Source organism: Dermacentor variabilis, chromosome 9 (assembly GCF_050947875.1).
Source record: "Dermacentor variabilis isolate Ectoservices chromosome 9, ASM5094787v1, whole genome shotgun sequence".
In the NCBI taxonomy this organism is placed as follows: Eukaryota; Metazoa; Arthropoda; class Arachnida; order Ixodida; family Ixodidae; genus Dermacentor; species Dermacentor variabilis.
Genome location: NC_134576.1, coordinates 108,395,632 through 108,420,090, shown reverse-complemented (window position 1 = coordinate 108,420,090; position 24,459 = coordinate 108,395,632). Strand labels below are relative to the sequence as shown.

Below are 24,459 nucleotides of genomic sequence, written 5' to 3'. Positions count from 1 at the left end.
TGGTAAAATAGACAAAGGGTACCTAAACAGTTGTATGCGATTATCACTTAGCTTATTTGAAACGCGAAACAGCATTCCTTATCTGAACTACCACGCAACGTTTGAACGTTTATAGAAAGTAAAACTTATGAGCTTCCAGGTGTCAAACGTCAAGTGGTGGCTTTGTAATTACATAGCACCACGTGGGATTACGTAACATAACGCCCGGGGATAGCGAACTACCTGCAGTTGTTCAAATACGACCAGCGGATTGCGGCAGGAGTCGGGGTTCTTGTGCAACACTACAAATAAATAAAAAAATTGCGAAGACCTAAGACGCGCTCTCATGTGTTATGAACGTTGCTTGTGACATATTGCAGTTGGTCGTACAAGTTCGCGTTCCTTGTGAGCTGTTCGCATTTGAACGTCTGCAGCTACAACCAGAATATCTTGCTACAATCGAGTACACTGTACCCAAGCCACGGGCCTCAAGCATTTTGCATTCTGCACCCCCACCAGAATGCGGTCCCTGTGGCCGGAGTTTGAACCCAAGACCTCTTTTGCTCAGCAGCCTGATGCGTGAACTTATGATAACAATACCGACAGACAGGACTTGGCTTGGCTTGACCGGACCTGACCTGGTCCGACCTGACTGACGGAGAGATGACTGACGGAGAGATGACTGACAGACGCAGAAAAAAAAAGCGAAATCCGCGATAAAGCACGCATTTATTACAGTGTGCTGGGATGCAGCTTCTGCGCGGAAACCCTATAGAAGAAAGAGGTTTACGCGCGCGAAGCGCTAAACCCTGATCGCGCACTTAGTTTTCGGGTTCATCCTCGAACCCTCCTTGCAACGATAGACGCGCGCGAAGTCGCTAGAGTGCATCAGGGGCAAGTTGCAAAGCATTTCGTTGTAGGGTCGCAGTCCGCACGAGAACCAGCAGTGGAAGGCGAACACGGCGGCGTCGCTGGGCACGGGTCCGAGGTTGATCGCCGCGGTCGCGTTCGCCCTTCTCGCCGCCTCCCAGGTTCTCCAGACCACGCGCAGAGCAGCGGCTGCGGCCGGAATGTCCGACCCGGCACCGTGTTCGTCTTTGGCTGAGGGCGCCAGACATCTGCGGCCGAATTTGCGGAATATTTCTTTTGTTTGCGAGTTCTCTCTTCAGCATTGCCCCCCCCCCACCCCCTAATATATCATTTGCTTATTTCTACAGCTGCTGCTGTAGCCTCAGTCGGAGGCTTTTGCAAGATAGAGAAGATGGTTTCGTACCATAGTGAATACTAGCGCCTTTCGTTCCATGGACGGACGAGCTGAGCTTGTCAGTGGTACTGTTTCATTTTTGTAGCATTCCTTTGCAATGTTTTGTCGAGCTTCTGGTCGATAGCGCCGCAGATAATCCCTCGGGGCAGCGCAAGCGGGAGCGAGCTTATTCTGACGGAGGAAGTAAAATGTGTTGACAACTCTGGTCTTTCGACGTAATTGGGCCATTTTCGGCCAGAATTGGGAATTACAGAGCGGCACGAAATGGGTGAGGAGCAACGCCATCAGCCATCAAAATTTGAAAAAGTAAGAAGCGCATATAGATACGCAGTAGAAGAGATACAATAAACGTCCGTGCGGTAAAATTAATAGCGCTAACAAAAGGAACCATTGCTGCCTTCAGTTCTATTCTACTTGGTCAACATTCTGAGATAAACTCTCGTTTCGTTTCGTTTTTGACAAGACGTTATTAGACCTACAGTTCACAAGCTCACGTGGAAACATATTGCGTTTTCTGACTTTCTATCAGAAAAATTTGTCTTAGCTTAGAAATCTGCTTGAATAAGTGTTCAATGCGCTCATCTCTCGTTACTCTAAAAAGTGTGGGCGTCAGGATCAGTTTTAAATTGATCATTTGTGTGCTGGCAGAAAAACTTAAGGCGTAATAACTTCGCACACAGCAATTGCTAATGGTGGGTAATTTATCCCCCTTCTGCAGTTCAGACCGAGAAGTGCAATGATCATGTTTTTAATGCAAGTGTCATTGCCTTTCGATGTACATTTTACAACATCGCCACATTATTGAGCTCGCGAATGTACACGAGCATGCTACACCAGACTCCAGTATTAGTCGAACGTTTGACAGACTAAAAACACAAATAAATAAGATAGACACCATCCTACATATCCAAGCCTATAATTCCGAACAACACAATATCGTCAGATCTCTCGGCGGCACTCCCAATGTCTGGCATGAAGCAATACCTGATCGTGCATAGCCGCGTACATTTTCAAGTTTAAAATAAACATTCTTCACACTAAGCGTGTCTAACAATTTCAGAGCACATACAAACCACGAAGCATTGATCCTATAGGGTTACCTGATGGCGCCACCTGGTAGCTCTATCTTAGCTACATCACATGCGACGACAGCGCCACACGTAGGAAGCAGGTGTCGTGGACCGTGCTCATCTATACCGGAAAGTTGCCTTTGCTTTTGCCCTCTCATTTTTCTTGTCACGTACTTAAAAATAATCATCTCCGATTTGTCCTTTGTTATTGGAATGCTTCAAATGCCGAATAGTTCCTTTCTTCTGCGCTTTTCCGTAGCTTCCTTATCGGTTGGCTTCAGCCACAGACGTGCTACTCGACTCCTAGCTGTACGACGGGCCACCGTTGGACCGCATAAATGGACACCGAAATGATTTCCATCATTTTTGTCCTTGCCTGAAATTGGCGGCGGTGGTCTCTGAGGCGTTGGCCAGCCTCGCCACCGATTGGAAGTAGAGCGTGGCCGCCATTCGGACGCCCAGTCCTGCCAGGGCGAGGGCGTAAGGCCTTCCCGGTCCCAGCCACGGGAACTCGAGCTCGGCCGGCACCAGGCTGTACGCCCGCAGGCTGCTGGAGTCCTCGATCTTCCACGCCAGGTTCATGTCCAGGAACTCCGGGTCCCGCGTGTGGCCATACATGGCGTCTTTGACGGCCACGTAGTTGTGGAGCGGCTTCATTTTCATGGCGGGCACGGAGGCGTAGAAGGCGTTGACCTACCGCCGAGAACGTGGAAGCGATGAGGGCGCGCAGAGACGCTAGTTGGCTACAGGGAACGCACTCTGCACTCTTGAAACAGTTGCACCTCTTGAGGTGCGTATTTGTCCTACAACAACAATCGTCGCCTGCCTCAATTGCTGGCGCTTTTGTTTTTGAAAACGCTGCGCTCGCTACTTTTCTTTCGGGAATCCTATATGTCACGCTGAAAATGCGCATGCCTTTCGTGGCTTGGAAGTACCGAGTTCGCAGCGTTAAAGAAAGGAAGTGCGGGCAAGGCAGATCACGATTATTCCTGTGGCACAAGATAAGCGCCAAAGGGAGTAATCTTTTTAAGAGCGTAGAAAAGGAAATCGTCACCTTTTAGGGTGTATCTTGTCCCCATATAGTTATCGCAATGTGCCTGGTTTGCGCTTTCTTTCAGGAAAATTCTGCGTTCGCTATACGTTCCTGTCCAAAACGCCGTGTCGTGTTGATAACACAAATGCCGTTTATCAGCACGGCAGTATGCTGCGCGCGCAGCGTCAAACTGTGTAAAGGCACGCAAGACAGGCGGTGAGTATTGAGGGGGGGGGGGGCGTAATACGCCCCGAAGTGTGCACGGCTCTGTTAGAGGGTAGCATTAAACGTTGCGTGAGATGGAGCCGCCTCACTCTCGGTAGAGCGAGAAAAGACGGGTCGTGTCTTCGCTTTACCTTTTCTTTCTTTCACATCCCGTGCATTCTCCGCATATCATATTGAGCGCAAATAAAGAAAAATAAAGATTCTGGGGAGGAGCCAGGACCATACTGCACGCGAACTGATGCAGGCATATCATATAAAAAAAAAAGATAGGCCGAGACTGTGTTAGTGACACTTCCATTAGGTTGTTTCAATCGGAGATAGATTTTTTTTGATAATTGCTTGCCCCGCTAGGCTGATGAATGTTCTTGGTAGCTGTGTTCTGCGCATGTTCTATTTGTCTATATATGCCCATGGGTTGTCGCGAATAAACCAGTTGAAAGTTACCGCCCGTGTCGTATTTTCGTGTTCCCTTCCGCTGTCCCCGTCTTTATTTGCGATCAATATGATATGCAGTAAACACCAACTAGGCCAAACTGAAGTACTTCTCGTCCGTGCTCGTTGCTCCGAGAATGGCGAAGGTGCTTAAATACGATGAGAAAATGACAAATTGAGCGTTTCAATTCGCCTCGTGCTTGTTCTGCTATTCGTATTCTTTGCCACTAACCTGTATAACGCAAATGCACAAGTGAAAGCAAATAAGGTTCGCGTATTTCCACGCCGAGTTTACAATTACACCCAAGAGGGTATTAAAGCTTTACTCCACACTCTCTGTTACGCCTAGCTAGTACTCATTTAGCTCGTAACACCTCATAATAGAGGTGTGGGCGAGAGCATAACGTCGCAACCAAAACATTTTCACACGCATAAGGGTGGTAATGGGTGCTTGGCACTTCTTCGAGCACCCTATAAGAAGAGTCTTTCTTCTGAGGATTGTCGCCAACTCCTATGAGCAACAACTCGCCAGCATTTAAGGTAGAAATCTTCAATATTTTTGTTGACTACGACAGAGCAGTGCCGATATATCGCCTAACGCAAATGTCCTCTGGAAGGTCTCTCCCGTGAATATTATGAGCCCCGCCTTCGAACTTTATGCCGCTGTCAATGATTCATTTTTTATTAAGACGTGGACTTCCTTGCATAAGCAGTTCACTGCTAAGCGCGGTATAATAAAATACGGGTTTAATGTGCCAGTAAAGCGATGTAATACGTAATTAACGGACCAACTTAACACCGACAGCCCGAAAGAAGCGGGAATTGTTTATCACAAGAACAACCTGATCGCCTTGAATAGCCAATAAAGGATGCTAAAAGGAGAGCAAAAGAAAGTGTACTTGAGTGCGGCAAGATAGGCCACAGAAGAGACGTTTGTCCTAACCCCAATATGAAAGTATGCTTCGATTGTGGGGCCAATAACCCTGTCGATGGCCACGAGTGTAACCCTAAATGCAAACTATGTGGGGGGACAACACCCAACGGCCGATAGAGAATGCAAGAACAAATACAAAACTCCCTACGTAGTAACGAAAAGGCAGTGGAAGCGCAAGATGGCGGAACAGCGCGTGCAGCAACAACTAGCATCCGGAGAGTTTCCACCGTTGATGACGTCAGCAGGAGCGAGCGGCACAGCTGGTCGCCATGAGTCACGCTCGCGCGGGAACAGCAGCGAAAGTCGAAACAGAAGCTTGAGCCGCCACCGCCGATCCCAATCCAAAGACAGGGTAGCCTGGGCAGACATAGTAAAGTCGGGGATAGCCAAGAAAGAGCAGCAGCAACCGCAGCAGCAGCAGCAGCGACAGCAGCAGCAGTCACCACCACTTAGAAGTGATGGAGGGAAATTTAAAGACGAAAGTGAGGCAATGAAGGCGCTAAGAGAAGCAAAGGAGGCGTTGCGGAAGAACACTGAACTATAGGCGACAGTCAATAAGATCAGTAAGGAAATGGCAGAGATCAAGAGAATGATGACGGTCCAGCTACAGCAGCAGCAGGCACAGCATTTATCGCCACAACCACAGCAGATGGCAATGACCGAGGATGAAACAGAAGTAACGGTGAACCCGAGGCCAGAGAACGCGGCCTCGGTGGGCCCAGCACCCAAGAGAAGAGCAATTGAAAATCTTAAAGAGCGGAGGCTCAGCGATAGGGTAGACAACCTTGAAGTTGGCTCAACCACATTGAAGAGTATATTCGCACGACATTCACCAAGACAATCACCGACCGTTTCATAGCAATTGAACAGACGTGCCAGCAATTAACTACGACAGTACAGAATTTGGCGACGCAAATGGCTAACTTTCAGGAAACATAGATAGGACATCAACTACCGCAACCACAACAGCAGTGAAAGGTCTCCTGGTCTGGCATTGAAATTGCAACGGTTTTGCTGGAAAAAAGGTTGTACTTCAGCAACACTTAGAACAAGTATCAAGAAAGCCAGATATTATCATGTTGCAAGAGACCCTCATTGAGGAAGTAAAGCTCTCAGGTTACCGATCCCACGCCAGCCCACCAAGCCTCCTGACCACGGCCGGCAGTAACGGCAGGGGAGTTTGCACCTTGGTGAGAAAAGGCATCACGTACGTCGAGCACGAGTTAGTGAGCAAAATCCCAATCGAGCTCACTATGGTAGAGGTGGTTACCGGGAAAAAGCAGAAGGAAAGCACTTTTCTGGTAAACGTGTACTGTAGCCCGTCGCACGGAAAGCAGAAATTCAAAGCACTGTTACACAAAGCGTGCAACGTCGCGGGGCCCGACAACCTGCTGGTAATCTGCGGGGACTTAACGCGCCGAATCAAGCCTGGGGTTACCCCAAAGCATTGGCAAAGGGCAGGGACTTAATGCAAAATGCTACCGACTTGGGACTAAATCTAATCATCGACCCAGCATATCCTACAAGAATCGGCAACTCGATCACGCGAGACACAACGCGCGATCTCACTTTCGTCAGGAGTAACGGCGGTGGTATGGCGGACTTTGAATGGCGAAACACGGGCCACGAATTGGGAAGTGACCCTCACATAGTGGAGGTCGCTATCCCACTCGGTGGTAACGACGAAGTTGGCAGAAGCTTTCGGAAACATAGATTCACTGACTGGGACGCGTTTCGAGGATTGTTGCCCGAGGAGCAGACCGAAATTACGGACATTGAGGAGTGGTCCACCCGAGATTGTAAACAAGGTAGAAAAGGCCACCAAGGAAGTCGAGACGGACGAGCGTGTCCACAGGGTCGACAGCCGCCTCGCCCACCTCATCGCAGCCAAGCAGTCCTTCCTGTCAAGGTGGAATACGCAGAGGACAAACAAAGCTACGCAAGAAGGTCGCCGAACTCAATCACGAGATCGAGTCCCACAGCCGAGTGCTATGCACTCAGCAATGGAATGAGGTTTGCAACGCAGCGGACGGCCAGATGCCCTGCGGCAAGACGTGGAGTATTCTGAGGCATCTTTTGGATGCGACCACGACCAAGTCTCACCAGCACCACAACCTAGCCCAGATCATTCACAGGGCGCTGACCGAGCATGGGGAAGACGAAGTGAAGAAACGCCTCGACGACAAGTACCTCCCGGCCACTCCCACAGAGACGCAACCGGCCTACCTAGGCGAAGCAAACGAGCGGCTAGATCGAGACATTGAAGTATGGGAAGTAAGGGTTGCCCTTACTTCCCAACAGCAACTCCGCCGCTGGTCCCGACCGCGTTACGAACAGAGCGCTAAAAATCTTAACGAAGCGGCCATCGAGAACGTCACGGCATACTTCAACACTTGCTGGCGAGCCGGATCATTACCCCGGCAGTGGAAAGCAGCCAAGACCACCTTGATTCCCAAGCCGGGCAAGCCACCCAACATTGAGAACATCCGGCCGATCTCGCTTACATCCTGTGTAGGCAAAGCGTTGGAGCATGTACTCATGAACAGGTGGCAGAGGTACCTGGAAGATTCGGGGCTCTACCCAAACACCGTCATCGGGTTCCGAAACAAGCTCGGAACTCAGGGCGCCATGATACAACTGAAAAATGAAATCCTCGATGACACTACCAACACGAAAGACAAGCGAGCCATATTGGGTTTGGACCTGCAGAGCGCTTTTGACGAAGTGAGACACTCTGCGATTCTGGCCCAGGTGTCACGGCTAAACATGGGCAAGAGAACATATGCGTACATCAAGGATTTTTTGACGGAGCGGACTACCGAAATCATCGCCGGTGACCTGCGACTCCAAAAGAAGAAGCTCGGCAGTGTCGCGACCCCCCAGGGCTCAGTCATCTCGCCATTACTTTTCAACCTTGTAATGATAGGGGTGGCCGAGCGCCTCTCACGAGTCGCGCGAGTCCGACAGACCATCTATGCCGACGACATAACGCTCTGGGTCCCAGGAGGAAGCGACGGACACATCGAGAATACATTGCAAGAGGCGGTTGACGCTAGCGAAGAGCAGCTGGACGGGTCTGGGCTCGTCTGCTCACCAAGCAAGTCTGAGCTGTTGGTGATACCTCCGAAAAGGGCAGCTAGAAAGACGAAAGGCAACGAACCTGCGAGAGAGCAAGACACAATAAAGATCAAGACGAGCGGTGGTCACATGATCCCGGTTGTCGAGAAGATCCGAGTGCTGGGGATGCTGATTGAGCGCAAACGAGTCAACGGCGAGACGGTCAACCGTCTGGCGGCCAACGTCACCACGGCCATCCGCCTCATTAAGAGGGTGTCGCACAGAACAGCAGACATGAAGGAAGAAAGCCTCACCCGGCTAGTGGAATCCTTCGCTATAAGCCACATTACATACGTTGCTGCATTCCACAACTGGAGGCAGTGCGAACGAAATACGATCAATGCGCGCATATGCAAAGCGTACAAAGCTGCACTCGGACTTCTCGACTGCACAAGCACCGACAAGTTCCTCGCCCTGGGAGTGCATAACACCTGGGAGGAAATCGCCGAGGCGCAGAGGACCGCTCAGCTCGCGCGGCTATCGGAAACAAGAACGGGCAGACAGGTGCTGCGTGACCTTGGCCTGGGGCCAAAGGAAATGGGACCCGAAAATACAGAAGTGCCTGTACCGGACGCAATTAGTAGACGGCTACGGGTATGTCCGGTGCCAAGAAACATGAACCCTGAGTTCCACAAAGAGCGGCGGGCGGCGAGGGCCAAGGCGCTCATCGATCTCCATTCCAAAGACAGGGGTGCCGTGTTTGTGGACGCGGCAGAGTATCCACATGACAGAAAGGCATTCGCCGCTGCAGTCGTCGGGGCATCGACCGGTGCAACGAGAACAGCGGCGAGTGTGCGGACTCGAGGGGCGCATCAAGCCGAGGAGGTGGCAACTGCCCTGGCCATCGCCGACCCCAAGTGCACGAGTGTGCTCTGTGATTCTAGGACGGCAGTGAAAAATTACGCCAGAGCAAGGGTGTGTGGTGAAGCCGCGCGTGTGTTGCGTGTAGTCGATCTCGCGAGTGAAAGTCGGTGTGTTGTGATAAAGTGGTTTCCGGCTCACATGGGCAGTGATGTGTCGGATCGCGGCAACGCAAACCACGAGACGGCGAACGCGGCGGCGCGAGGACTAACCAACCCCGCCGCTGCTACTATACGGCCGACCCGTCGTGGTGGTGGGAAACCAAGGACAATATGGCTTCCTACGACGAAATTGTGAAATGGTACCGACTAGAGCGAAGGACTATGCCGCCACCTCATCCGGGCTTGACCCGGAAGGAGGCGGTTTTATATCGACAACTTCAAACTGGGTCGTTATTCATCCCGGTGCTGATGAGGCACGTGTGTCCAAGTGTTTATGACAGTGATCTGTGTTGTGTGTGCCGAAAGGAAAGAGCCACTGCAGCTTACATCTTTTGGGACTGTGCTAAGAATCCGCACGAAGCTGCAACGATGACAACGATGCCGCCGCGGCTCGAGGCCGCAACGAGGTGCTACGACCAAGATGTCCAAACCCAGGCCGTCCAGCAGATCTCGGCGGCCCTCGAAAGGCAACGACCGAGCGAAACCGGAGGGAGGCTGCCACCCCAAAAGAGGGGCAGGCGCGGTCGACCAAAGGGAGTAGTGCGGCCGCGGCCGAAGTAGAGGCGCCACACGCCGCGAAGACGTCATGGCCGCGTCACGGTAACGCCTCCCTAACAGGGGAAGGCTAACCGTTCTGCAGGCTTTCACAACAAAGTTTCTTCACTCACTCACTTGAGTTTAGCAAGAGAAGAAATAGAGTTTGTCCTGCGTCAGTGTGCTACGGTACGCCGGGGGAAGTGTAATGAACCGACTGATAAAGGCGGATCGAATAAAGGAAATTAGTTACGACCGGCGTCAGTATCTGGAATAAAACAGCATATCAATTACCCTAATTGTCAAATAACGCTTTAATTATACATCACAGGCCACGTGTAAGAAAAAAATTTAATGGAGAGCTCCATTCGTTCCCGGAAGAATGTAATGGACTGCCAAATTTTCTGCCTCAAAAACACATGCGTATCACTGAATCACCTCCCAATGCTAGCTAGCGCCATCGCTTTTGAAATATTTTTTTTTCTACTGATTAGATATGACTTTGTATGTGTTGTACGATTTCAACGTTGCATTGAGGTTGTGTATTATCCACTGTGTTGGACTAGCGGCTATGGCGTTGCGCTGCTAAGCGCGCAAGACCATAGGATCGAATCCCCGCCGCGGAGGCGGCATTTCGATGGGGGCGAAGTGCAAAAACTACCCGTGTTCCACGAATTGGGAGAACGTTAAAGATCGGAAAGTGGTCAAAAATAGAATAATCCGTTGTCCACCACTCGTGGTATGCCTCATAATCAAATCGTGGTTTTGGCACGTAAAACATAAAAATTATACTCAGATTGCGTACGGTTGTTTAATAAAGCTGTTTTGCTGTCCACACGGTATACAATAAAACCTCCTTATAACAATATTGAAGTGGAATCCAGCGTTACTTCGTTAATGATATCGATATCGCGCGTACGGCACTACGAGTCTCTATTGGGGATCATCGTTACTTCGTTGCATTCGTTATTTCGTGACATCTCTTTTCGTTATAACGAGGTTTCACTGCATCTCTTTCGTTCGCGCTTTCTTTTGTCTGTGTGCCATCGGTAATGCGTATTCACACTGACGACATTCTAAAATAAATCAGTGAAAAAAAAAACGCCCACCTTGTCGGGCCTGGACAGCTTCCGGTGTCTAAACAGGGCCTCCAGGTACGGATTCTTGGGCGGCGGACTCCGGCTGCCCAGCAGCGTTTTGTTTTCCTCGACCAGCAGCTCCGCGAAGCCTCGCCAGACGTCGTTCGCCGTTGCGATCACGTCCTGTAGAGACGCGTCGGGCACTTCCATCCAGTTGTCGGCGTTGATGGCGGAGCGGAAGGCCGCGTGAGTCTGTGCAATGCAGTGCTTCCGGTGCCTGGAGAAGGCCTGCGAATTGCGGAGTGCTCGACTTTACCGTAACGACCTATACCGCTCACTTCTTAACGTTTCTATCTTTCGGGGTCATTGACCCAGCCGCGCGTGCTTTGCGAACGTGTTTAAATATGGATGTGCTGCGTCAGATTGCATGCAACCGCTGTTAGTGCAATACTGTTTCTTTTCAGCCAGTTCCTACTTTTGGAACTGATAATGAAAGTCGGCAGTGTAGCTGCTCTGCAATTTGTGTGAAAATGTGAATATGCTGCGTCAGGTTGCACACGAGCGTTATTAGTGTAATACTGCTTTTTGTCAGCCAGGTCATACTTCTGGAAATGACAATGAAAGTCGGTAATATAGCTGCTTCGTGTAGGAGCTTCGTGAGAACAGTTTATTTACGGAATTCTGCCACAGCGTAAGAACCAGCCCTTCCCTAAACTTTTTTGTGGAATGTAGCTTTGTCGCGCCGAAGTTCATTCGCTCATTACTTCTTGCGAAGTCGAGTGCCGTAGTCGTAAAATAAATTTAACACGCTCTTCTCGTACGTAAAAGGACGGGCACTTAGCAAGTTCGAACTTTGGTTAAGACGTAAGATATTTTAGACCAGTATTACTAAATTTGATCTCGAAGCGCCAGGCCTGGCGTTTTGAAAATAATCCCGACGTCATGACGCAGCAAAATGTGCTAATGCGCTGAAATAATTGTGATGCGCGGTTGTCTCAATTCCTTTTAATTTAGATTTTTTTTTGTTTCCATGACCGTGCTCGCGCGCGCCCGTTGCAGCGAGTACAGGAACAGAGCGAGCCACTGTATCATGACGTCATGATGCATACAGCCCCTGGTTGGCAGTCAAACTGGTTCGGTGAAACAACTGTTGCGGCAACTTAAATTTATGGGTGCGGGGACGTTTGTCACTATTCCATCTGGTGTTAAGATGGTTTGAACCCTGTAGTTAACTGCAGGAAAGAAAATGACAAGTCAACAATACCGCGCGATTGCTTGTTTAACCAAGTGCAGAAGCAACGTACTGCTTCTCTGTGAACGAAAGAGAAAAAAGAAACATACACGCAAAAAAAAAAAAGTGCGGCATTGGAGCCATCAGCGTTAACCCGCTTCCTCCTACAATGTTCACTGGCGAGTAATGATTGTTTAGCGAATCGAAAAAAATTCCGCCTAGTCAGCGCGAACATTTAACAAATCGCACACATCTCGGACACCGGGTAGAGCCTCCCGTCACATCTTTTTCCACTTCGCCTTGCATTATTTTCCAGAGTAGTTGAAGGGGCGTAAACTGAAAACAATTCCACGAGTAGCAGAAAATTACCTTACAGCAAAGTGAGAAGAAGTCCCGAGAAAAAATACCTCTTACCTTGACGAGAAAAGGCTCCGCAAACCATAAAACATGCAAATATGACGAACTCGTGCTGACGCCGCCCTGAATTTCACGCGCAACCTCGCCGTGACGTGACGGATTCAGTCGACGTCTGCTTGGGCCTAGCTAATCTTTCATCATTATGGATGACTAGATTTCAATCCAAAGGGGTCAGTGACTGAAATCGGCAAGTTTCAAGTTTGAAAAACTTCTGCCACAACGGCCAAAATACGAAAAAAAAGATACCTCAAAATTTTTGACGTCACACTGACCTGACGCCGGTTTTTCTGGGGGGGGGGGGAAACCGAGCAAAAGTAAAACTTTGACAATTTATTTTCGCTTCGAGTACGCAACCTACTACCATGAAATTGGCTAACAGATAGTTTTGAAACAATACTTTATCAGTTTATAAAGAGATTTTAGTATTTCGCTTAAATGTTCCTCTAATCTCTGAGCTCTGTGCGAAGATTGAGAGCGCTTGCAAGAGTATACATTTGTGCTCGGCCGTCTCACCAAACGCCCTATGTGCAGCTGTAGCGAGACCGGCTCGACTCACACCCAAGTCAGCACGAGCCTCCGAGACACCCGGCGGCGAGCAACACACCACACCCCTGGCTATATATTGATCTGAATGGGTCGTTTGCCAGCTGCTACATTAGCTGCGCGGCGGATAGTTTGTTTCCCACGCACAGACCGCGGTTCAATTCCCGGCAATGGTGGGTATTTCTTTCCAGTTGCCGACCGACACGAAGGTAAGCAAGTTTCTTAAAAGCGAAGGAGATCGCACACACAGCCGATCGTCGTAAAGGAAACAATCATTAGAGTGACGCATATAAGGTCGCTACTTATGGGATGTCTACGTGCTACGGGCTTGCGTCACAGGGTGACCACGCAGACAGTTTTGCCATAGAAGCGGTAGCGCCTCGCATCGCATAGTTCGGCGGAGTACAGTTGAAACTCGATCTAACGAAGTGATGACCGCGCTCGAGTTATTTCGTTAAATTGGGAAGTTTGTAAAGTCGAGGAAGGCATTTTTCGGCTCTTCGAAATCTAAAATTGTGACGTAGCTACATGCCAAAGGCTACCGCGGCATCGTAGTTGCCCCCTGATGGGGCGATCTGTGGCGTAAACCACGAAATAACGAAAGCAACCACCACCGCCTCTACCGAGGCGGTGTTGAGTCCGCAGTTCCGTGCAGTCTCGTCAAAATAAAGCTAGGGCCGCGACTAGGGCGCCTAGATGTTCTAACACGTAAGCTTTAGGGCCCACGTTCGAGGAAAAACCCGTATGCGTCAAAATTAGAAAGAAAGCACCTTTCTTTTTCGGTCATCTATTTCAGGAAAAAGCTTCGTTAAATCGAGTTCGGCCAAGTTAGATTCGTTAATTCGATTTGATGACAAAGTTGAACCCTATGGGTACCTGCTGGGGAACGGAAATTCCTTCGTCAGATCGGGAACCTTGTAAAATCGCGTTTCGTTAGATCGAGTTTTAACAGTACTTACCGCAAAAACTTGGGCGCGCCTGGACAAGGCGTCAGATTCATACGAGAATTTATTTGTGCAGTCACTGTCGATGGGCAGTGAGAGCACGGCAGCGTTACAGATGCATGACGTAAAAGCGAATTCGGATGCATACTCATGGACGCACACCCGCTCAGCAAGTCCACTCTGACGCCACTTTTAGCGCAAGGCGGTAGTCTCCGCCGCCGCAGTTACGTACTGTTCACGCCGGCTGAAGACGCCCGTTCATAGTTGTCTAGTCACTGCGTTTTTTGTTTTGATTAGATCACGGTCGCTGCACGACGGCGGTGTTGCTCCGCGGCATTTCTTGTAGCGCCAATTCATCTCGCTTCCCCTCTAAAGACGTTCACGGTTCTGATCTGCACAAAATCCGTTGGTGCGAAAGCATGAAAACAACCACGTGGACATTAGGCGCCCGAACAAGAGCGAACACGCTTGAACATGAGGTGCATCACAACGGTGGCTCGATGAGGAGCGACCCCAGCGCCATTGCCGGCGTCGCGCCTCAATAGTTTGCGAGACGAGACAGGAGGACAACCGTCAACGTTTGCTGCTTGAAGTCGTTCCGGTCAGACAACTGTATACAATGCACAGTGTTGTCAGGGCAGAGCTGCACAGCAGCAACTCTAAGTGGCTGTACACGCGAAAGCTCCCGCCAGCAGCGCAAGGGAGAACGCCGATCTGGCTCCGCCGCAAGCTTAATGAGCGAAACCATGATGGCGCGCCCGTAACTTGGCTGCGTCGTTTTAACGCGACAGCGTTAAGGAGCTCGTGTCGCAGAAAAGCCGGTGTCGGCGGTGTTCGCCGTGAGCAAAAAATCCCGGAACGCAATTCATAAGTAAAAACAACTTGCAAGAAGGGCTGGGTGGGAATCGAACCAAGGTCTCCGGAGGGTGAGACGGAGATGCTACCACTCAGCCATGAGTTCCATGGTTCAAAGCGCGACAAAAGCGCGTCTAGTGAATGCGGCATTGTTTTTCAGACAAACACAATGCGCGGCCCTTATGTCTCAGGAGAGCTCGCAAACCTCCACGCTCGAGCTTCGTGTAAACGCGGCGACTTGCACCATCCACACCGGGACATCACGGCGACGGCGCGAGCGCGCCTCGAGTGCCCGTATAAGTTCCTGTGCTCGATAAGTGCTGAATAAAGCAGAGATTAAATCCGACATCGAAACACCGGTGACCCAGAGAACACAGCTACGCAATGCCATGCAACGTTTTTTGTATGGCGCGAAATTTTTTCCGAACCTTGCATGTTAGTTCTCAGGGATGAAATTCCGCAACGTCATTGCGTGTGGAAAGCACGAATCCTTACCTGTTCCTCGGAAGAGTAGTAGTAACTGGAGAGCAATTTCCGGCTGGTGAAGTGTATCAGCGACTGTGTGCAGAGCCAGCCGAAAAAGTCCAAAATCTTGGCCCCGAACGTGGCGTGTAACATGAACACCGCCCTGAAGTATTTGGGGCGTTCGATGGTCATTGACGCGATGTTGTCGAAGGACTGGTTGAAGTGGCGACGCAGCGCGGCGTTCCAGGTGTCGTAGTCGGTAGACGGCGCCACCTTCGGGATGTCACGTGGGTGAAGCTTGAGGGGCGTGCTGCGACCATGTCACGTGCTTCCATTTTGGTTTTTTTTTTCTTTTTGACCGTTGAAGCTGACATTGAGGGCAACTAGGTACGCTCGAGAACGATACACATGCTAGCTTTCGCGGTTTTCTGAAAAAAACTAGATGTCTCATGACGTTTTTACTTTGAGAAAATGTGGAGAATGCAAGGAGTATGATATGCAGAGTAATCTTGAAGCTCATTGGTCAATTAGGGGCTAAATCAATATTACTAAACCCACCTTCTCGCATTATTAAAATTAAATTATGGGGTTTTACGTGCCAAAACCACTATCTGATTATGAGGCACGCCGTAGTGGGGGGACTCCGGAAATTTCGACCACCTGGGGCTCTTTAACGTGCAGCTAAATCTATGTACACGGGTGTTTCCGCATTTCGCCCCCATCGAAATGCGGCCGCCATGGGCGGGATTCGATCCCGCGACTTCGTGCTCAGCAGCCCAGCACCATAGCCACTGAGCAACCACGGTGGGTTTCTCGCATTATTAAAGTAGCTATATGAAAAGGATATATAGCAGGTGTTCTTTGTTTAGCTGCACAATGTTTTGGTGCGAAAGCCTGATATGCCCCATTAGGCGAGAATGCTTCGTGGTCGGCGTGACGGTAAGAATGGTACCAAAAATGGCCGACGACGCACTGAGTGAAAACACGTCAAAAAGAGCTATAGGATAGACATCGAATGTATCCTGCGGTTCTTGCAAACAAAGTAAAGTATTGTCTTTGAAAAGACAAATTCGGTACGTTTTGATCTGGGTGGGAATCGAACCCTGGTCTCCACGGTGCAAGACGAGAACGTCTCGTCGAGGTCACGGCTGTCTTTTGTTGGCTGCCTTTTGAGTCCGGCGCTCTACGCGGTCGAAGGGGACTGGCGGCCACGCATCGTTACTCAACTTTCCAAATAACAATACGAGTCAGTGATTGTTCCGCAAATATATATTTCTCTGTAATTATTCCAGGCCTAATTCGAAAAACGCTACTACAGTCGGACACAACTTCAGGCTGCAGTGAAGCCCTGCCCCTGCCCTCATAACCGCCAGCCACTGTTCCTCCGCGAGGCTGCAAATAATTCGTTGTTCAAGTTTTCTTGTTATCCAAATAAGGCGGTAACCGCAAAAATTAAATTATTACCACGTAATTTTATACGTTTTCTTTCGCCTATTATAGCGGTATGGAGAAAGCCTGATTCGTTATTGAACTGAAGTAAAATGGTTGCTTCGCTACAAGTGTGTATAGTCAATTTTCACTTCAGTTGGCAGTGAAGTTTCATGAGTGGAACGGGCTAAGCAGTTAAATGAACTGTACCATAGACTTTCCAAGAGTGAAATGCTCAGACTCCATACACCTTGTACATGTCTGTTGCACGCCTCATTGCTTCCGCCGATGAAAAGACACTTCAAGAACACAGGATGGTCCGAATTTTTCAAGAGTATGACGCCATTTAGAAAAGGCCGCATGACGATGATTTTGTTTGCTTCTGTGATTGACTGGCAGAGTAACACAACGCCGCGCGGTCCGTGCGCCTTGGTTCCTAACTACTGTTTCTTTTTTAAAGTTGTATTCTACTATTGAAATCTTTGTGTTGTGTTGTGTTTTATGGCACATAGGCAACTAAGGCCATCTTGCGCCAAGCTCGAGGTATAGGAGAATTTTCCGTGTAATTTTATAAAAATGTAAATAATCGTCGGTGGTGTTGAGTGCTTAAATAGTTAGAGTTACCTCATGATGGAGTAAGAAAAAGATTGTAACAATGGGTACTGATAAAAACTTCTAAAGGGGGTCGGGTAACCTCAGCGGCCATCCTTGCCAGGGCAAGGATCTCGAGGCTCCTAAACAACCAAATAAAGTCCTCAGCCTTTTTCTGAGGAATGAGAAATGGCTGTGGTGTATGAGGTGAAGTACTGCGTGATGATTTACATATTTTTAAGAAAACCAGCTTCTGTTAAAAATCTAAAAACGCTAGACATATCCACAATTGCATTATCGCTCAAGAGCAGTGCTGGGTGAAAAGGGATGTATTGGTTATAAAACGGGGAAAAGCACTTTTTCCGTAGCTTTTCCAGTTTACAACATGAAATTAAAATGTGATTGACTGTAAGTTCATCTCCGCAAGTGCAAATTGGTTTGTCTTCTTTCTTCAGCAGAAAGTTGTGTGTAATGTGTGTGTGACCTATACGGAGACGGCAGATAATGACTTCCTTGAAACGCTTCTGGTGCACGCATGACTTCCATTCACCTAGAACTGGTTTTATTAATTGTAGCTTGTTATTTAGTTCGCTGTTCCAAGTGGACTGCCATTTTTTCCTTGCATTACTATGCAGTAAGTTCATGCAATCTCTATAGGGCATATTTACATTCTTAATTTGTTTACCGTAAGCTTGAGCAGCGCACAAATCTGCTCTTTCATTGCCTTTTATGCCGACATGACTTGGTACCCAGCAGAGCCTGATGTTTTGTCCTTGAGCTGTGGCTGCTGTAATGCTGTGTATGAGGTCTCCAAGAAGAGGAGCCATTGCATTTCCAGAATGAAAGGCCGTGAGCACATTCAGTGAGTCTGTATAAATAACACTGTTGGCGAGTTTCTCATTTACTATTTTTTCTATGGCTACATAGATGGCATAACTTTCCGCAGTGAAGATGGAAGCACACTGTGGAAGTCTTACTATTTTATTCCAATTGCCCTGTACAGCTGCGCTTCCTACATAAGCATCTGTTTTTGAACCGTCTGTGTAAAAAGCTGCAAAATTGCTGTACTTTTCTTCAAGTGTGAGGAATTCTTGTATTATATGTTGTTGCGGAATTTCTTTTTTACGGAAGTGTGTCAGAGTGAAATCACAGATTTCAGGAAAATTGTGCCATGGTGGCAGTGGACCTCGCCTTTGGGCAATGTTTGGCAATATGTCTAGCATGCCGAGGTTTTGGCACATCTCTTCGAAACGCAGGAGGAGTGGCCTAATAGTTTGTGGTTTGTTGTTAAAGAGTGTTCTTGATGGGCACTTTGTGACTATCGGGTAACATAGGTGTTTGGGAAGCGAACGGATTTTTAGTATGTACGAGCTTGTAAGCATGGCTCTTCTACCTGTAAGTGATGGTTCATTGGTTTCTACATGGAGACTGTTTATGGGTGATGTCCTGTATGCACCAGTGGAGAGACGCAAACCTAAATTATGTACTGGATCTAGCCGTTTCAGGTACGATGGTCTTGCTGACCCATACACTATACATCCGTAATCCAGGGTAGAGCGTACTACAGAACGGTAAATTTGTAAGAGACAAGTCCTATCGGCTCCCCAGTGTTTTCTCGATAGCACTTTGAGTATGTTCAGGGACTGAGAAGCTTTCTTTTTCAAAGCATTTATGTGAGGCAGGAAGGTGAGCTTCCTGTCAAATGTTACACCTAGAAATTTATGTTCATTTTTTACGGGTAGATCTATTTCGTTCAGGTATAGGGTGGGATCTATTTGTATGCCTCGTCTAAGTGAGAAAAGAATGGCCACCGATTTCTGCGGGGAAAAACGGAAACCATTTCTGTCTGCCCATGTTGCTAGTTTGTTTATTGTTAGCTGTATTTGTCGTTCGCATGTTGATATGTTTGAGGATGTGCAAGCTATCTGGATATCATCTACATAGAGAGAATACATCAGGGATCTTGGAATTATTTTCCTCACAGAATTCATCTTTACAATGAAGAGTGTTGTGCTCAAAATACATCCCTGAGGCACTCCATTTGCCTGGATAAAATTCCTTGAAAGGGTTGAGCCAAGGCGGCCATGAAATGTACGGTTAGACAAGAAGTCCTTCAGGCAGTTCAAAATCCTGCCGCGGATGCCCAGTTCAGCCAGGTCCTGAATGATCCCAAACCTCCACGTTGTATCATAAGCCCTCTCTAAATCGAAGAAGACATATAGACAGTGTTGCCTGTGTATAAATGCTTCACGAACAGTGTTTTCAAGACGGACAAGGTGGTCGGTGGTAGAGCAAGCCTTTTTAAAACCGCATTGATGGACATCCAGGAGCTCCCGGTCTTCTAACACAAATGTTAATCTGATATTCAATAGACTTTCAAAGGACTTTGCTAGACAGCTAGTCAGAGCTATGGGCCTATAGCTGCTAGGAAGGGTGAAAGGTTTTCCGGGTTTTAATAAAGGAACAATAATGGCCATCTTCCAGGCTTCGGGAAGTTTCCCCGATACCCAAACTTTGTTAAAAAAATTTAAAAGTGCTTCCACAGCCGGTTCAGAGAGATGAGCTAACATATGATAATGTATTTCGTCTGGGCCAGGTGCAGTTTGCTTACCAGCGGACAGTACTCTATTAATTTCCTGAACTGTAACTAAGTTATTATAGGGTTCATTTGTACCGCCACTTGTCGGCAGTCCTTGTCTTTCAGCTGTGTTTTTGTATTTCAGGAATGATTCTGAATAGTTAGATGAACTGGAGACCGCAGAAAAATATTCACCCAGAATATCTGCCTGTTCTTCTATATTTGTCTGTGTACCAGGGTCAGAAAGAAATGGAACCGTGAAAGGAGAGTAGCTGCCATTTATCTTTTTTACCATCTCCCACATTTGTTTTGATGTAATTGTGCTATTTATTGAGGACACGTAACCTTGCCATGAAGCTTTTTCTGCATTACGGCGAATATACCGGGCTTTTGCTCTGAACTTTTTGAACTTGGTGAAATTTTCCTGCGTTGGGTACCTACGAAAAATTCCCCAGGCTTTGTTCTGTCTCCTTTTTGCGTCTCGGCATTCTTGTGTGTACCAAATTTTGTTATTCTCTTTTACTACTCCTGAAGACTGAGGAATTGCCAGGCGTGCAGCGGTTAAAATACAGTTGGCCATAGCCTCATTCAGTTCGTCTATGCTTAAATCATCTGAAACTATTTTATCTAAGCTGGCCCTTTCTTTAAAAAGTGCCCAGTTGGCTAAGTGTAACTTCCACCGTCGTGGTTTTGTTGGGATGACTTGTGGTGGAGCGGTTAGGCTGATTAATACAGGCAGGTGATCGCTGCCGTATGGGTTGTCGATGACATCCCATTTAAAATCGCTAAAAACAGAGGGTGAACTAAAAGACAAGTCTATGGAACTCATTTTTCCCGTGCTCGGAGAGCAGTATGTACTTTTGCCGGTGTTCAGGAGGCAAACATTATTACTTAAAATAAAATATTCTAAAATACCGCCTCTCGCATCAGTGTGTGCACTTCCCCAAAAACCAGAGTGGGCGTTAAAATCACCAACTAGCAGGTACGGCTGTGGTAGCTGTTCTAAAAGGGTTTCTAAATGATTAAGTGTTACTGTTAAGTGTGGCTCAAGATATATATTACATATTGTGATCGTCTTAAAATGAATGACAGTGGCAGCAACAGCTTCGTATTTGGTTTTAAGTTTGATTTCTTGGGTTGCAACACCAGTCTTAATTACAATGGCAACACCTCCAGACAGTCTACTTGCGTGTTCTCGGTCAGACCGAAAGACATTGTACTTGTTTAAAATGTTTTTTTGTTTTGGACCTAAGTTGGTCTCCTGTAAGCATAAAGCCACCGGGGACAGTGTGTTTAACAGTTCTTTTATGTCACTGTAGTTTTTATTAGTCCTCGGCAGTTCCACTGTATAAGGAACGCCATGTTTGATGAGTATAGTTAAAAATTAGGATGCTGGTTTTCGGGGTGCCAATACTCGGGTTTTTTCTTTTCTTTTTCGCTCCAGGGAGCTGTGCTTCTGCTGCAGCAGAGGCGAGTTTCGTGTTATGTCCATTGCCTCACTAGAGGCTCTGGACTTCCGCGGTGAACCCGCGGGTGTACGATTTGTGGGCTTCTCTCGACTGGGGGAAGCCTTGCGGGCGGCCGACTGAGAGGCCGGCGCGCCTTTGTTCAAAGGTGGCAGAGCAGCCTTCGCTGCGTCTGCCGGGGGCGGGAGTGGCCCTGCCTCAGGCTTTGCCTGGGCGGTGGCCGAGGCCTGGTGTGGTGTGCCGCCCCTGCGCACCACATCGGCGAAATTTGTTTTTGCTTTGAATTGAAATGTTGAGGAGTGTCGTTTTCGTGCCTCTTGATAAGTTATGTTTTCCTTGGTCTTGATCGTTATGATTTCTTTCTCTTTCTTCCAGGTCGGACATGATCTCGAGTACGCGGGGTGATCCCCTTCACAGTTCGCGCACAGTGGTGCAGCGGTAAAGTCCACGGATTCATGAGCATTTGATGAACATTTGGCACATGTTTGGCGGCCACGACAGCTCTGGGAGCCATGGCCGAATCTTTGACATTTGAAACATCGTCTCGGATTTGGAATGTATGGTCTTACAGTTATTCTACGATAGCCTACTTCTACGGATTCAGTGAGTTGGCTGGAGGCAAAGGTCAGGATAATGTGTTTTGTAGGCATTTCCTTGTTGTCTTTTCGGATTTTGATACGATGGACTTCGGTGACATTCTGGTCTTTCAGACCATCCAACATCTCTTCTTCAGAAAGGTTCAGGAAATCGTGCTCAGATATTACTCCTTTGACTGTGTTTAGTGAGCGGTGAGTAGTTACGGTTACCCGCACGTCTCCAGAGGACACTAAGGTTGGGAGTTTCGAGTATTGTGCTTTGTCTCGGATTTGGAGAAGTAGGTCGCCACTGGCTAGCTTCGTCACCTTGTAGCCAAGGCCCAGGGCGTGAGTCAGAGATTTTGATACTGTGAATGGGGACATTTTTCGAGCTGGTTGATCTGGATCTTCACTATGTATGACATGATACCTGGGGAAATGTTCGTTTGTTTTTTGGAAGCATTGGGAAGTTATGTCCTCGGTCCGCACTCTTTTTGGAGTGCGATCATTTTCTGAGAGAGGTGGAGCCATAAAGTGCGTTTAATGTTCGGTCATGATGCCAGCCGCCCACCATGGAGCCCAACGAGGGGACGGGACAGGAACTCGCAAGCAAGTCCTGCCTACGCCAGCTGTACACCTCAACTATAACCTAATACGACATAACCAAGGTAGGTTAGTCACACAAGGTCAACCCTTGCCACCTACGAAAAATTGAAGTGAACAGAAGATACAAGAAGACAGGACAGGTGTGAAAGAAGAGGGTAAAGAAAAAGCGTTTAGAGGGAGAAGATAGGAAAAGGCGACTGCCGATTTCCCCCGGGTGGGTCAGTCCGGGGGTGCCGTCTACGTGAAGCAGAGACCAAAGAGGTGTGTTGCTTCCGCCGGGGGGCCTTAAAGGTCCAAACACCCGGCATCGGCTCAACCCCCAGGATCCCCCTTTCCCCGGACACGGCTAAGCCGCGCACGGCTACACGCGGGAGGGTCCAACCCTCGTGTGCTCGGGTCCGTGGTGTCGCAACACACCAAACGCCTGCTGACGCAGACGCCCCTGCGGGGTATTGAAATCTTTGTACTTTCGCTTGTTTACTTCTTCTTGGCAGCGTTCTCCCTGCCCTTCTTTCCTGCGCGAGTCCATTTGATGTGGTTCCTTGTTTGCCAATTAAACGAGAGTTGTATCTCGCAGGCCTAACTGTGAGATGCGACTTATTTCATTTCTATTTTGCGGGTTTACACGTCTTTATGGCGATTGGTGGACGTTATTCACATTTGTACTACTAAAGGTAACCCCCCCCCACCCTAATTTGCATGGAAAGGTTAGCTTGGGCCCGTACATAATACATAATACTTCGGGGCCCTGTTGTGATTACGAAACTATAGATAGTCCGGGAATGCTCAACCAATGCCCGTGCGTCGAAGTGCGTATATACTTCAGTTCGTGGGCGTGGAGTCGCTTTCTTCATTGCACAAAGAAGGCCGAGCTCTCTCAACTATCTTTGATTACCCGCGTATAGCAGCAATCGACTTCCATCCAACGCCTGGAGATGTTCTACTGTCATCACACGGGTAAGCCGGTGATTTTGGGTGCATAACGCTTTCACGCGCAATCAATCCCGCTAATTATGACTCATGTACACGGTGACACCCCTAAATTGCTGAAGAATTCTCACTGATCCACAGGGCGGTTGAGCAAACCACCGGTTATCATTGTTACACGCAAGAGATTCACCCACGCGTAGTTTCACCTATTCAAGTTTTACGCTGTCTGCGATGCCACCTTGGCTTTGAAGCTTTCAGAATGGGGGTGCAATGTTCACTATACCTGTCGGCGATGGTATTCTGGTAGGACGTGGAGTTCCCAAATTTGACGCTGATTGCTATGAGGTCTTTGAAGAGCTGATCGGAGCGCCCCTTGTCATTGGCCAGCTTCGGTGTAGACGCAAAGCTGTCGTACGTCAGCTTGAAGTGGCCCAGGATTCGCTTCGTCATCCTGTGCTGCTTCAACATCTCAAGTACGGTTATGAAATCCTTGTCCAAGCGGAAGGTGACAGCGGGCGACTCTAGGGCGTTCTTGCTAACATTCACCTGCACGTGACACCATCGGCAAGAAATGTTGACGCGACAATGAATAGCGATAATAATTTACGCTGACTTAAAATAATAGTTACTATAATAATTTACGCTCTATTAGGCTATAGACGACGCGCGAAATTACGTTGGGGCGCTTTCTTTTTCAAACCTTTCAGGCAGACTTCTACGTAAGGAATTACACGTGATTAATTTATTGTAATCCCTTACGTTCTCCGGAAATTAATCTATCATTACGCTGTTTCATTTATTTGTCATAAATATTTAGTTCACAGTGCAGTTGTAAACGCTGCAGTGTTCCCGTCTGCTGTCAATACATGGCCGTCTACGGAGGAATTGTGGTTGTAAAATATGACTGTAACTCTTGTTTTATCGAAACGATCCCGAAACAAATTGCATGAAAATTAGCCGCTAAGAATAATCTAACATTGCGCCGAGTTTCATCTGCTTTTCCTAATCGCGTTGTTCACAGTGAAGTTGTAAATATTGTACTATTCGCGTCTGCCGTCAATACACGGGCTTCTAGGCGAAGGAAACGGACAGCCCCATCTATGTACGTTAGAATAAAACTGTAGTCCTTCCAACTTTTATT

The 24,459-nt window shown here is 48.2% G+C and overlaps 1 protein-coding gene across 1 annotated transcript in view; it reads right to left on the bottom strand.

Annotated features, from left to right (window-relative positions):
• Positions 1-679: 679 nt before the first annotated feature.
• The window catches only part of LOC142557252 (uncharacterized), a 36,850-nt gene continuing 13,070 nt past the window's right edge, over positions 680-24,459 (bottom strand). Inside the window, exons 4-8 of the mRNA XM_075668959.1 lie at positions 23,602-23,864; positions 15,175-15,454; positions 10,720-10,977; positions 2,690-3,006; positions 680-1,097 (exon numbers count right to left, since the gene is read on the bottom strand). Of these exons, the coding sequence (XP_075525074.1) occupies positions 782-1,097; positions 2,690-3,006; positions 10,720-10,977; positions 15,175-15,454; positions 23,602-23,864 (1,434 nt within the window). The 3' untranslated portion in view covers positions 680-781. The remainder of the gene's footprint in view (positions 1,098-2,689; positions 3,007-10,719; positions 10,978-15,174; positions 15,455-23,601; positions 23,865-24,459) is intronic.